At 39.3% G+C, this 14,254-nt stretch overlaps 1 protein-coding gene across 1 annotated transcript in view; it reads right to left on the minus strand.

Moving 5' to 3' along the window:
- FERMT1 (fermitin family member 1) overlaps window positions 1-14,254 on the minus strand; it is a 66,182-nt gene that overhangs the window by 23,590 nt on the left and 28,338 nt on the right. The window contains exons 6-9 of the mRNA XM_029221832.1: window positions 13,396-13,498; window positions 3,389-3,496; window positions 2,842-2,973; window positions 905-954 (exon numbers count right to left, since the gene is read on the minus strand). Coding sequence (XP_029077665.1) covers window positions 905-954; window positions 2,842-2,973; window positions 3,389-3,496; window positions 13,396-13,498 — 393 coding nt within the window. The remainder of the gene's footprint in view (window positions 1-904; window positions 955-2,841; window positions 2,974-3,388; window positions 3,497-13,395; window positions 13,499-14,254) is intronic.

The raw sequence follows: 14,254 nt of genomic DNA on the forward strand, positions 1-14,254 counted from the left end.
CCTATTGTTTGGAACCATCTGCTAAAATCACACTAAAAAAAAAAACCTTGTAGAAACCCAGTGACAAATATTGTTACCTTCAGACGCTTGTTTCTCATTTATAGCTGATTCATTGTTCATTCTTTCCAAGTCTTTCTTTGCATCATATGTTAAAAAAAGCGACTTGTGTTTCTTTTCAAGCCAACTGACTCAGTGAAGTGTCAGCTTGTTAAGAAAAGTCAACAAACCATAAAGTAACTGATAGAACTTCAAAAGGACCCTACTCTTTTCATCCTAACCCACCTTGGCACCATCACAAATGTGGCAGCCCTTTCTTCCCATGAAGAAGGTAAAAAACTTCTCCGCCTTTTTAACAGTTTCAGATTGACCTGAGGTGACTGGGGAGTTTATCAGAAATACTTTAACAGGTGAAGGTAGATAAACTAAGGTGACTACTCTCTATAAGCCCAGGATCAAAGTTCTAGAGACAACTGATTTTTAAACCATGAAAGAGCTTTCAAATAGTGTGAGAGTCCTGAGCAGGTGGACCATAGAAAGAATTCCAGTCTGGCATATGTGTTCAGTATCACTGACACCAGCCGTGTTTACACCACCATTTAATGAGCCAGGCACCATGCTCAATGCTTCATATGCATCATCTAATTTAATTCTCCCAACAAGCCTAAGGGAAGGTATATCCCCACTTTATAGATCAGGAAACTGAGGCTCAGGGACATAAGGACAATACCTGAGGTCACCCAGCTGATGTGCATAGTGGAGCTAGGACTCCATCCATTGCCTGATGCCAAAGCTCATGCTCCTACCTTTGAACAATGAACCTGCCTAATGGATGTTCAATTTAAACTCCTAGACTCTTTACCTGCAAGATTTTGTGTAACTTCTTTCCTCTTCAAGGGTGACTTACCTAAATAATCTGAGATTATCTGCAAGTTTAGGGATATCAGTAATGTCCTCCTGAGGAAAAGCAGATAACATTTGACAGGCAGTAATTAGACAGGTGGTGCTGATACTCTGTACCTGCGCTGTCCCACACTGTAGCCACCCGCCATGTGTAGCTATTTACATTAGAATTAATTAAAATTAAATAAATTGAAAAACTCAGTTCCTCAGTCACACCAGCTACATTTCCAGTTGTTACCTTGGGGGTGAGGTGGGGGAGGGTTAGGACTAGGATCGGGCACATGTGGGACTTCTGGGGTGATTGGTAAAGTTCTAGTTCTTGATTTGGGTGGTAACTTGGGTGATAAATTAATACTAATTTGTTAAGCTGTACGTTTTTGTATTTTTTACTTTTCTGTGTCATATATTACACAAATGAAAAAAGATTTTAAAAACTACCACACACTATCACTCAAGTTAAAAATTTGAGTTAGAAACTACTAATTTGGGGCTTCCCTGGTTGTGCAGTGGTTAAGAATCCACCTGCCAATGCAGGGGACACGGGTTCGAGCTCTGGTCTGGGAAGATCCCGCATGCCGCAGAGCAACTAAGCCCGTGCACCACAACTACTGAGCCCACGTGCCACAACTACTGAAGCCCGCGTGCCTAGAGCCCATGCTACTCAACAAGAGAAGCCACCACGATGAGAATCCTGCATACCGCGATGTAGAGTAGCCCCTGATAGCTGCAACTAGAGAAAGCCCACGTGCAGCAACAAAGACCCAACGCAGCCAAAAAGAAATAAATAAAAGAAATAAATTTATAAAAAAACTACTACTTTTATGTATAAACAAAATATTTTACAATGTTTACATCAGAGTGGATAAGTCTTGCTATATCTAGTTCACTGATTAAACTCTCAGAAGGAATCTCGTTCAAAGTTCATTCTGCAGTGTAGGTTGGTGCCTTTTTTCAAACTGAAAAGACTATTGTTTGGCATCAAATAAAAATACTGAGGGAGGTGAGAAGGGAATTTTTTATTCATTCTAAGAAGGATGACTTTTCCATTGTAAGTATTTAGTGGAGGATGTAGACAAAAGAGAAGTCCAGTTTCATGGGGCCCATGTCTCTAATAAATGTGATTCAGGGCCTGAATCTCTACAGAACCTGGGAATTCAGTTTGTATGAAGTATTTGCTTTGGCATGATACCAATTTCCTATTTTAAGGAATTTAACCATAATAGAACACACATTAAATACAAAACTATATAATGACTCATTTTTATCTATTACTATTTATAGCCAATTACAATGACTCTACCTCTCTGATTCAATGTGATTAAACTAATGACTGAAGAAGTTATACAAAAGAGTGGCTCCCAAAGAATGAATCAAACAAGGAGGGGCATTGCAATTATAAAGCTGACATTCAGCCACATTTCTTGGATAAGGGGCAATAAAGATGATAAAACAGTGTTATTTCTTTATGCTTTACTGGAGAGTTTTTCTTTATTTACTAAAGTCAAAAGGTTCAGGAACTTTTTACAATGTCCAACCTTGCCCAGTTGAAATGTATGACTAAGTCAACAGATCATATGGTTTCTCTACTTTCACAGCTACCTCATTCTTCTAGACTTAAGTTAAAGGGCCAATTCATGTTCCACACTAGTGAAATGGAGCCCTCAGCAGTCTTTCCCTCATACAAGCTAGCTTATCTTTAAGAAGAAATACAATATGAAAGAATTGTCATTGAGAGTGATGAAAATACCTTACCGTCTCTTACAGAGCGACCTGAGAAAAGCTAGTCAGTTCTTGCTAGGTTTAAGTTTGTCAGATGAAGAGAGTATTTTCTATTTTTCAAAATCAGACAAAATATTCCCTTATTTATAATAATAAAAAAACTCATCTATGTTTGTCACTCAGAGCAAAGCCACAATTCCGAGTTATCAGAAAAATTCATACCAAAGTGTTGTCTGCTTTTCCACCTTCCAGGGTCACTTCCAAATTAGAAAGTGCTGCTTCTACTTCGTCGACCTCAGACTCATTTGTAAAATCCTGTATTTCAGTAGACAACGACAGTTTGCTAATGTGATACTACAACAAAAACAGAGGTTTTAGGAATGTTATAAACACAAGGGAATCCATCGGCCATTTCTTCTTTGAAGACAATTCCCCTGTAATACTGAACATCTCCTGGAAGGAGATCCCCCAGCTATGTAGGGAAAATGAAATATAATTTAAATTATTTTGAGATTTATGGTTAGTCATGTTCCAACTCAGTTCTTTCCCATCACTGGTTGACCTTGTAGTGCAGAAGAGATGAGGACGGCAAGACTGATGCCTCATAAGATGTGCATGTGGATGGGTTATGAGGAATATTTTAAATAATTTACTACCCTCATTTTCAGCTCTTTTTCAAAGAAAAACAATCAGTATGAAGAAAATGAAACTTTAAGGAGAACAAATTTGCTTTGTCTCCTTTCAGAGAAAGGTACCGAGGTTCCCATACCTGTAGTGCTGCAAAGATCAACATTTCTTCCTCCGTGCAGTCAATTTCTTCTAAGAGAATGGCCCACCTGGCTTGTTCATAAAGTTGGTTTATTCGGACAGCATCGTACTAGAGAAAGAAAGAGATATATGTGTGTGTATGTATGAGGGGGCATATTTACATTCCACAGTACAAAAGATCTAGAATAACTGAGGCCAATCCTTGTTAATCAGATGCAATAAACTTTAGTTCAGGTAATGGAAAGAAACCCCTCTATCTTTCCACTGCCCCAGCTCATTTTACTTCTGAATTAAGAACTTTCTTTCTCAAAATATTTTCCAGAGCTTCTTGAAGGGGCCAAACTGACCCATCTTAGATTCCAGTATTTTCCCTTTCTTATCACACTTCTATTGTTGGGAAACACAGGTAGTGAAATGGTTTATGTGATAAGTAGTATAAGGAGAAGGGGTCCCCAGGCTGATCTATAGACTCTGTAAATCTAATCAGAATCTGACAGGGGTTTTTAGTGGAACTTCATGCAAGCTGATCAAGTTGGGCTGGAAGAGACAATGTTCAAATATCTCCAAGAACATTTTGAAAAAGAACAATGCTGGGGAGACACTTGTCCTCCCAGATATTAAAATATATAATAAAGTGGCAGCAACTAAAATAGTGTGGTATTGGTATAGCAATTCACAAAATGTCAGTAAATCAATATCCAGCAACAGACCTATGTATGTATATAATTTAATATAAAAGAAAATGGCATTTTATCAGCAGGGGAAGAAAGAATTCAGCACTATAACAGTGTAAAAATGCCAAGCAATTTGGAGAACAAAAATCGAAAATCACAAAACAATCTTACACATCCAAAATACATAAATTACAGATAGATTAAAGAATCTAAACATGCAAAACCACAATGAGATACCACTTCACATCCACTAGGATAAATCTAATCTAAAGGACAGATAATAACAAATATTGGTGAGAATGTGGACAAACTGGAACCCCTGTGCATTGCTGGTGGGAATGTAAAATGGTGTAGCCTCCATGGGAAACAGTTTGGCAGTTCCTGAAAAAGTTGAACATAGAATATGATCCAGCAATTCCACTCATAAGTATATACTGAAAAAAAATTGAAAACCGGGACTCAAACAAATACTATTACACCAATGTTCATAGTACCATTATTCACAATTGCCAAAAGCTAGAAACAACCAAAATATCTATCAATAGATGATTGAATAAACAAAATGTAATGTATATCCAATACATACAATGGAATACAATGGAGTATTATTCAGCCTTGAAAAGGAAAGGAATTCTGATACATGCTACAACATAAATGAACCTTGAAGACATTACGCTCAGTGAAATCAGACAGACACAAAAGGACAATTATTGTATGGTTCCACTTACATGAAGTACCTAGACTAGGCAAATTCATACAGATGGGAAGTAGGATAGAGGTTACTAGGGGCTGGAGGAAGGGGAGAATGGGGAGCTTTGTTTAATGGGTACAGCGTTTCTGTACAGGATGATGAAATAGTTCTGAAAATAGTGGTGATAGTTGCACAACACTGTGAATGTACTTAATGCCACTGAATTGTAGACCTAAAAATGGTTAAAATGGCAAATGTTATGTTTTGTATATTTTACATTAATTTTAAAAAGTCAAAAAAACAAAACAAAACCCAGACTTGTACATGAATGTTCACAGCAGTATTTTTCATAATAGCCAAAAAGTAGAAACAATCCAGATGTCCGTCAGCTGACAAATGCATAAATACATATATATATAATGGAATATTATTTGGCAATGAAAAGAAATGAAATACTGATACATGCTACAATATGAATAGACCTTGAAAATACTACGCTAAGTGAAAGAAACTGTCACAAAGTACCACATAGTTTGTATATTGTATAACTCCATTTACATGAAATGTCCAGAATAAGCAAATCCATAGAGACAGAAAGTAGACTGATGGTTGCTTAGGATTAGGAGGGTTGGAGGGAAATGGGAAGAGACTCCAAATGGGTGATGGACTTCTTGGTGGGATGATGAAAATGCTCTGAAATTAGATAGTGGTGTTGGTTGCACAACTCTGTGAATATACTAAAAACCATCGATTTGTACATATTAAATGGGTGAAATGTTGGTATGTGAAATGCATGGTATTATGTGAATTATATATCTAAAAGCAGTTGTAAAAAAATCTAAAGATAACAATCAAAACTATTAGAAGGAAACATGAGAGAAAACTTTTTGTAATTTTTCAGCAAGGAAGCCCTTTCTAAGCAAGACAGGAAAACTTTAGGTTATGCTGTATAAGGCTGACTTGACAATCAATAACTAAACTTTTTTTTTTTTTTTTGCGGTACGCGGGCCTCTCACTGTTGTGCCCTCTCCCATTGCGGAGCACAGGCTCCGGACGCGCAGGCTCAGCGGCCATGGCTCACGGGACCAGCCTCTCCGCGGCATGTGGGATCTTCCCAGACCGGGGCACGAACCCGTGTCCCCTGAATCGGCAGGTGGACTCTCAACCACTGCGCCACCAGGGAAGCCCAATAACTAAACATTTTTAAGTGAAAAATCCCCTGAATAAGATTATATGTTTATAAGGTATAGATTGAAAGGAAATATCTGCAATAAAAAAAGGTAATATCCATTACACACAAAGTGCTCCTATAAATAAATACGAAAAATATAAAGAGTTCAATAGAAGATGGGGCAAATATATATATCAACAGGCAATTCACAGAAGAAACCAAAATGGCCACATAAACATTAGAAAAGATTCTCAACCTCACTAGTAATCAGAGAATTCAAATTAAAACAAGAAGACATAGGGCTTCCCTGGTGGCATAGTGGTTAAGAATCCACCTGCCAATGCAGGGGACACAGGTTCGAGCCCTGGTCCGGGAAGATCCCACATGCCGTGGAGCAACTAAGCCTGTGCGCCACAACTGCTGAGCCTACGTGCTGCAGCTACTGAAGCCCGTGCGCCTAGAGTCCATGCTCCACAACAAGAGAAGCCGCTGCAATGGGAAGCCCGCACACCACAACGAAGAGTAGCCCCCACTCACCGCAACTAGAGAAAGCCTGCACACAGCAACGAAGACCCAACACAACCAAAAATAAATAAATAAATTTATTAGAAAAAACCCCAAAAAACAAGATGACATAATTTCTATTTTCTTATGAGATTTACCCAGGCTGTAAGTGCTGGTAATGGCTGGTATTGGTGAGGATGTGGTGCAAACGGGCACTTACACATATGAGATCAGTAGGAAGAACTTTGGTGGGATATTTAAATGTTTTTTTTGCCCTTTCATGAGCATGTTCACAGTTACTATTCTAAAGAAATGCAAAGCACTCATCAAAGACACTTGTACAAGAATGTTCACAGTTTTTGAAACAGGAAAAATTTCAAGCAACCCACATGTCCTGATAAACTATAGCCTTTCCTCTGATTATTTTGTACTGGTTAAAAAAAGTGAGTCAGACACATATGCTGACATGAAAAGATGGCTGTGATATATTATGAAGTAAAAAGAAGCGAGCTACACAGCAAATACATGATCCTATTTATGTAGGAAGAAAAGATCCTGAAAATCTGTTCAAAAATACGTTTATAAATGTATGTGAAAAAATCTGCATGAATGATTAATCATTAAGCTGTTAACTGTGGCTAGTTCTCAGGAGAAAGGTCATGGTAAAGGACTATTTTCCAGTTTTACTCTAAATAATTCCTTTTTAGTATTAGCCATTTTTAAGTGTATGGTTCAGTGGCATTAAGTACACTTGCGTTGCTGTGCAACCATTACCACCATCTGTCTCCAGAACTCATTTCATCTTACAAAACTGGAATTCTGTACCAATTAAACAATAACTCTCCTATGTTTGATTTTCTTTTCTTTTTTTTTTCATATTGAGGCTATACTTTACTGTACCCTTTAAAAAAGATATAATGTTAAAGATAACATGGGGGAGAAATAGAAAGATAGAGTACCTAAACAGGTTTATCACGGGTTGGTTGGCATGAGTTTGTTTTTCGTTTTGCATTAACTTTATGCACACTAGGGAAAAAGGAACAGGGAAGGTCAAAATCCGCAGTGAGCCCGAGCCTGGCAAGCGGTGCTGCTCTTAGGCCAGTGGGACCGTGACCTGTCCACAGGCTCCCTCCTTCTCAGCATTTCTAAAGCTGCTTGGAAAGGAGGGCAAATGCAGATCCAGGGGTGTGGTTTTCAGGAGGCTGGAATAATAAGAATCTTAAGAAAGTCTGTCCTTGTTTTGTGAACTTCGACAGGTGTCATAGAAACCCTCAGGAGTTTGCCCCAGAATCCTCCAAAAACAAACTAAAATATGACACGCATAAAAACATTCATGGTAGCATCATTCATAACAGCTCCAAACCAGAAACAACCCAATGTCCCTCAACTGGAAAATGGATAAACAAGTGTATCCAAATGTGTCCATACACACGATAGGACACCACTCCGGCAGAAACACAGATAACCTTCAAAGTCATCATGCCGAGAGTCCAGATACAAGATTACACACTGTATGATTCCATATGTGAAATTTCTAGAAAGGGCAAAACTCAAGACAGAAAGCAGACCAGGTGCGGGCTGGGGCTGGGGGCAGGGACTGACCAAAAATGGGTATGAGGAAACGTTTTTGGGTGACACAAGTGTTTTAAAACTAGATTGTGGTGATGGTTACACAACTATATAAATTCACTGAAAATCACATTGTATACTTACAATGGGTAAATTTTATGGCATGTCAATTATACTGTAATCCAAAGACATGACAACTAAACAAACCACACACACAGTGCACACAAAACCAGGCAAGCAACCCCCAACCCACTCCCCCAGAGGCCCCTGACTTTAATTCACAGCTGAAACACAAAATCTAAATAGTATGTATGGTTACCGAAAACTGAATTGGACTAACAAACTGTCATATTTGTCTATCTATCTATCTATCAGTCAATCATCTATTTCTCCCTCTCTGTCTGCTGTAGGGGTTTTAGTGAGAGTAAGTTAAATTACCCTGTAAGGCTTCTCCCTCAAATGCAGTCAGTAAAGATTTTAAAAATTTAATAAGAGCTTTCTCACCTAAAAATACTTAACTCCCCTCCACCCCAAGCCAGATTAAAAAAAAACCTCTTTGGCAGAATATTGGTTAAACAAGAGTTGCCTGCATTTACCGACTAACATCAAGAGAAGAGGCCGGGCCAGCCTGGCTCCTGCTGAGGAACCTGGATTCCTCTGCGGCATCCACAGAGCTCTGGATTTTCCTCTTTGGAGGCTTGTTCACATTCCCACTGAGGCTCTGGGACAGCACAAGGTCCTGGGTCTTCACAGGTTCATTCATTAACAGGTGTCCCAAAAGCTTTTTTCCTGAGAACTCTTTCAGTGGTTTCAGCTACTCAGAAACAAATTTTTCCCTGGTGGGAACTGGCTACTGCTGCCCTCTCCTTGGCCCTCAATTTCCTTTGTCTCCTGGTTAATTGAAAATAGAAACCACCAAAGCACGTGGTTTCTGCCAACTCCACTGCTTGAATCCCTGTTTCTCCCTATCTAGTCAATTCAGTAAACCCTTCCCTCCTTCCACCAACCAACAATATAAAAAATAACAAAACCTACCTCCCATAGTTTTCATGCTCTCAGGAAAGGATTACTATTTGGATCTAATCACTCTTAAGTGATTCCCTAAAAACTTGGGTAGCAAGTTTTTTAAATTAATTAATTATTTTGGCTGTGCTGGATCTTCATTTCTGCGCACAGGTTTTCTCTAGCTGCTGCAAGCGTGGGCTACTCTTCGTTTAGGTGTGCGGGCTTCTCATCGCGGTGGCTTCTCTTGTTGCAGAGCATGGGCTCTAGGTGTGTGGGCGTCAGTAGTTGTGACATGTGGGCTCAGTAGTTGCGGCACGCAGGCTCAGTAGTTGTGGTGCACAGGCTTAGTTGTTCTGCAGCATGTGGGATCTTCCCGGACCAGGGCTCAAACCTGTGTCCCCTGCATTGGAAGGTGGATTCTTAATCACTGGACCACCAGGGAAGTCCCCAGTTGGATAGCAAGTTTTAGTATCTTCTAGGCCTCTTATTAAAACTGATGTACCTTTTCTCTAGTGAACATTTAAAAAAATACTATAAACTACTGGAGTCACAAAAGTTTTTTTGTTTTTTTTAAATGCACACATTTTAAAATGCACTTAAATGGGGCAAAAGAGTATATAATGATGGAATTCATTTTGAATGAATTCAAAAGGGACAAGGGGTGTACAATAAAAAGTCAGTCTCTTTCCCTTCCTTGTTCCCCACAAAGTGTAGTTTCTCTACCGATTGTTTTGTACCTTGTTCTTTTTCATTCAGTAATATTCCCTGAATATGCTCCCCATCAAAAGAAAGCTGATTCATTCCTCCTAATCAAAACACTATATGAATGGACCATAACGTATTTAACCAGTTCCCTATTGATGGATGTTTAGGTGTTTCCAGTTTTTCCCTAAAACAAATAATGTAATAACTGTTCTTGTGTACAGACATATCAACTCACATATTTGAGTATAACTGTGGTATAAATATCAAGGGGTGGATTTTCTGGGTCAAAGCCATGCAGAATGGTAATTCTGATAGATATTGCCAAATTGCCTTCCATAGAGGCTAGATTAATTCATAATTTGACCTACAAGCAGTGTATGTATGAGAGAGCCTATTTCCCCATACTCTTGCTAACTAAGATAGTGCATGAAACTTTTTGATCTTTGCCAGTATAAGACCTTATAAGAGCCATTGTAGTTCCTTTTCTATGAACTATGTGTTCACATCCTTTGCTCATTAGTCTACTGGGTTGTTGGTATTTTATTATTGATTTGGAAGAGCTCTTGATATATTAGAGACTGGCCTTTTGTTTGTAGTATGTGTTGCAATGACTTTTTTTAACTTCATTTATAGTTTTTTTGTCATGCATAAAATTTTCATTTTTTAATTAAAATGTACCAATCTTTTCTTTATGGATTCTGGATTTTGCATTTTTAAAGTATATCATATTTGAAATGTATTCTAGTACTTTCATACATCTGAGATTTTAATCAGTGCCTGTTGCCTCAGCTCTACAGCTTGCTTGGATCTTTCCTCTGAAAGCCAGAGAAGAGAAGCTCCCTGGTCCTATTATATGATTTAACTCCTAAATGTAGGATACCTTGTATGTTTGCAGTGGTTTCATGGGTGTTATCTTTGCTCTTCTTGATTTGATTGTAGATTCTTTGAAAGCACAAACTCTATCTTAAGTTTCTATATCCTCTACCCAGGAGCCTTAAACTTGGTTTCATTTATAGCACTCTGTACTTTAGGAGGGCAGAGAAGGGAGGGCTGCCACAACTCTAGAGTGGTTGGGGAATCATCCTGCACCCCAAAGTCCTATCCCACCAGCTTGAGTTTTCCTGTCACCTTTGGGTTGACAGCTGCTATTTGGCTGTTAGATTCAGATACATTTTGTTCATAGGCTATGGACACAGAACTCCTTACCAATTAAGCAAGCAGGGGCTGGAGGCAAAGAGCCTAGGACAACAGCCCTAGTAACATTTGCCTTCCGGGTTCTTGTCTCCTTCTGGAAGAATGATTCCTTTTAATCTTCCACTTTTTAGACAACACATTTTTAACACTGCCCCTCCATGTTTGATATTTATGCTGATGATCTGCCATGTCTGAATTCCTTGACTGTGATGTCACTTACATGTTCCTGACTATTATTTTAAGCAGTAGATGACTGAGTTTACTTTTAACATTGAGCTCAATTGCCAAAGCAAGGGTTTTAATGGGGAATCTCTTGGCAAGGAAATTGATAGGAGGGTCTCCAAGGACCAGCTGATCCCATCCTGGAGGAGGCGACTAGGAAAGTCTGACTCTCCCAGCATCCTTGCAGCACGTAGGGGTTGAGGGTAAAGGAAATATCAGAAGTGCTCCATAACTCCAAGGAGTTTGAAGCTTATTTGTAGAGAAAATCCATGAATGTGGTACAATTAGAGGTGTGAGTCCTGAAATTACACTCAGTTGTGGCTCAGAGAAGAGATGGGCCAGTGTGACCAAGAGTAGAGAAAAGCTCCTTTCTGGAAGGAATAAGACCGGAATGCGATCTTAGGGCAGGGTTTCTGAATCTGCGATTCTTGGATTTGGGAGTCTAAATCAGGTGGTCCATAAGCCTGGATTAGAAAAAACTACACCTCCATTTGCACTGGCTTTTAATGGAAATTTAGCATTTCCTTCCATGGTGAATGTAGGCCACAAACCACAGTACTACAGAGCACTTGTGACTTCATGACTACCAGAATCACAGATTTTTCATATTGCATCACAGTTGCTATTTTCAAACAATGCTCACATTCATCATCACTTTGATATCAACTAATTAAACAGATATGTTACTTATACCCATTTTGAAAAATATTTTGGTTACTATAGTTCAATATAGTTCCATTTTGTAATCCTATGTATTTTATTTCATAAATTTGAAAACGTTATTCTAACGTCCAGCTGTTTTGGGCCCTCAACTTCTATTTTAGTTCTTGGCACACAGTAGTTGTTTGATAAATAATTGAATAAATAAAACAACAGGGGCACAAGTCTGAAGAGATAAGTTGGGGCCACATTCCTGACTTAGCAATTAGAAAATGCATAAGTATGTTTTATTTATGTGTTATCTAGTTTCAGAAAAAAATTTAAGGCAGTTTATTAGAATAGATAGCATACAACAAGGTAGATTAAGTTACCTAGGAACTAGGCAAGGAAAGAGTAAAGCTGAGTCAGGAATGAGGCTAAAAAATGAGGTTACAGAAAGTGTAAAGATTTGGTTCTAGCAGGCAACACAAAAAGGAAAACCTGAATAATTGTATAATTCACATTGCCCTTAAGAAAATCAAAACAATTGGTTAAGAGAAGCCGTAACAGTAATTTCTCCTGAAGATTTTATCAAAGAAGAGCCAAAGTTTGCTTTCTTACCATGATTCACTGGAAGTGATGTACTCCAGATGCAAGCTAGGCCCATGGGCAGTAAGTTGGATCTCAATCAAAGACTGAGCAAGAGCTCCACAGAAACAAGGAAGAGGGCTTATTTTGAAGCAGATGCCAGTTAGGTAAGCAGTGGGAGTCCAGATGGGCCTCTGGAGACCAGATAAAATGAGGACCAAGCAGAACACAGTGACACAAGAAGCGGAAACACTGCCGTGGATGAGGAAGGAACGGGTGCAGAAAAGGTGACCCGAGGCAGGCCCCTTGAACAAGTGCCCGGTGATAATTGAAGAATAGCAGTCAGCTCGGAACTGGGATGGGAAGGATACCATCATGCTGTGCACTCAGAGGACTGGTGACCCAGTGTGTGTTTTCTACTTTGGGTCACTTTAAGTGCCGATTCACAACTCTACAAAAGGGAGAATTGGGACAAGGAAGGGGCAGATGTTCAGAGGACTTATTTCACCATTCAGCTGTCCTAGGAAACTTCAGGTGGGAGATGTGCACTTAAAATGAGAGTTGGAAACCAGCTGGGGGTCTTTATTTATCCAGATAATCCCTCTGTCTCATCACCCAAGACTCATTCAGCACCGCAGTGGGGAGCCAGGTGTGTGCTATCATGAGGTCCTGGCTTCTTTGCCAAAACCCCTTCCCTTTTAACCTGGGCCTTGACAACTCCCTCCTTCCTAAGCATGAAGGGCTCCAACTCTGTGAATCACTCTCCTTTTGTTCCTGCTTCACCGTGAATGGAGAGGGACAGCACATGCCATGAGTGAAGACCCTTAGCGACTCCCCTAACTCAGGGGTAGCCTACCATGCTCGCTAGAGACAAACAGATGAAAATCCAGAGACCAGTATACATTTATTGGTCTAACCCTACAGAGCTAAACAGAAGGTTACATAAATTAATCCTAATTTTGAAAACTAAATAACTCAATTTTACACTTTCATGCATTCACATTAAAAAAAAAAGGGAGAGACAGAATACAGAAAAAGTATCTTACTTTGGGATTCAAGTCAAAGAAAGTGTAGTATTTAAATCGTAACAGCAGCTGCTCATCCTCCTGGATGCCTTGCTCCATAAGGGAACGTGAGGAGTCTAGCCAACTGGAAAACAACAGGATGAGTTTTAAAAGTCAATCAATTTTACATACATAATTATAGTATTATACAATGTGTTTTTATATACATATACATGTATATCTAAATGTATATGTGTGTATATATACACCCTTGAACAAAGTCCAGGTTAGTAATATAACCAAAACTCAGTAAGGGAGATGACTTGATAATAGCTTATATCTCCATTTTATCATACAGCTTTCCAAGTGCTTTTTTGTTTGTATATATTTTCTCACTGACACTTTAAAGTAACCAACTGAAGGAGCCAGGGCAGTTCTTATTTTTATTTTTTTTTTGAGTTAATTTTTTTACAATTTAGTTTTATTTATTTTGGCTGCACCAGGTCTTAGTTGCGGCATGTGGGATCTTTAGTGGTGGCATGTGGACTCAGTTGCAGCATGTGGGATCTTTAGTTGTGGCATGCGGGCTCTTAGTTGCAGCATGCGGGATCTAGTTCCCTGACCAGGGATTGAACCAGGGCCCCCTGCATTGGGAGCACAGAGTCTCACCCACTGGACCACCAGGGAAGTCCCCCAGGGCAGTTCTTATTTTCTCAGTTTTACGGATGAGGAAAATGAGCCTCAGCAACATTAAGTGATATGTTCAAGGTCACATGCCTCGTGGTGGAGCCAGAATTAGAATCTGCGCTTGGTGACTATTGCATGTACTTGTTCTGCATGTATTTGCTGACTGCTGACCACTTCTACACTAGGTGGTCCAACCCAGAGCTGGCTCTATCTT

This window comes from Monodon monoceros, unplaced genomic scaffold, assembly GCF_005190385.1.
Source record: "Monodon monoceros isolate NGI ecotype Baffin Bay Population unplaced genomic scaffold, NGI_Narwhal_1 Super_Scaffold_13, whole genome shotgun sequence".
In the NCBI taxonomy this organism is placed as follows: Eukaryota; Metazoa; Chordata; class Mammalia; order Artiodactyla; family Monodontidae; genus Monodon; species Monodon monoceros.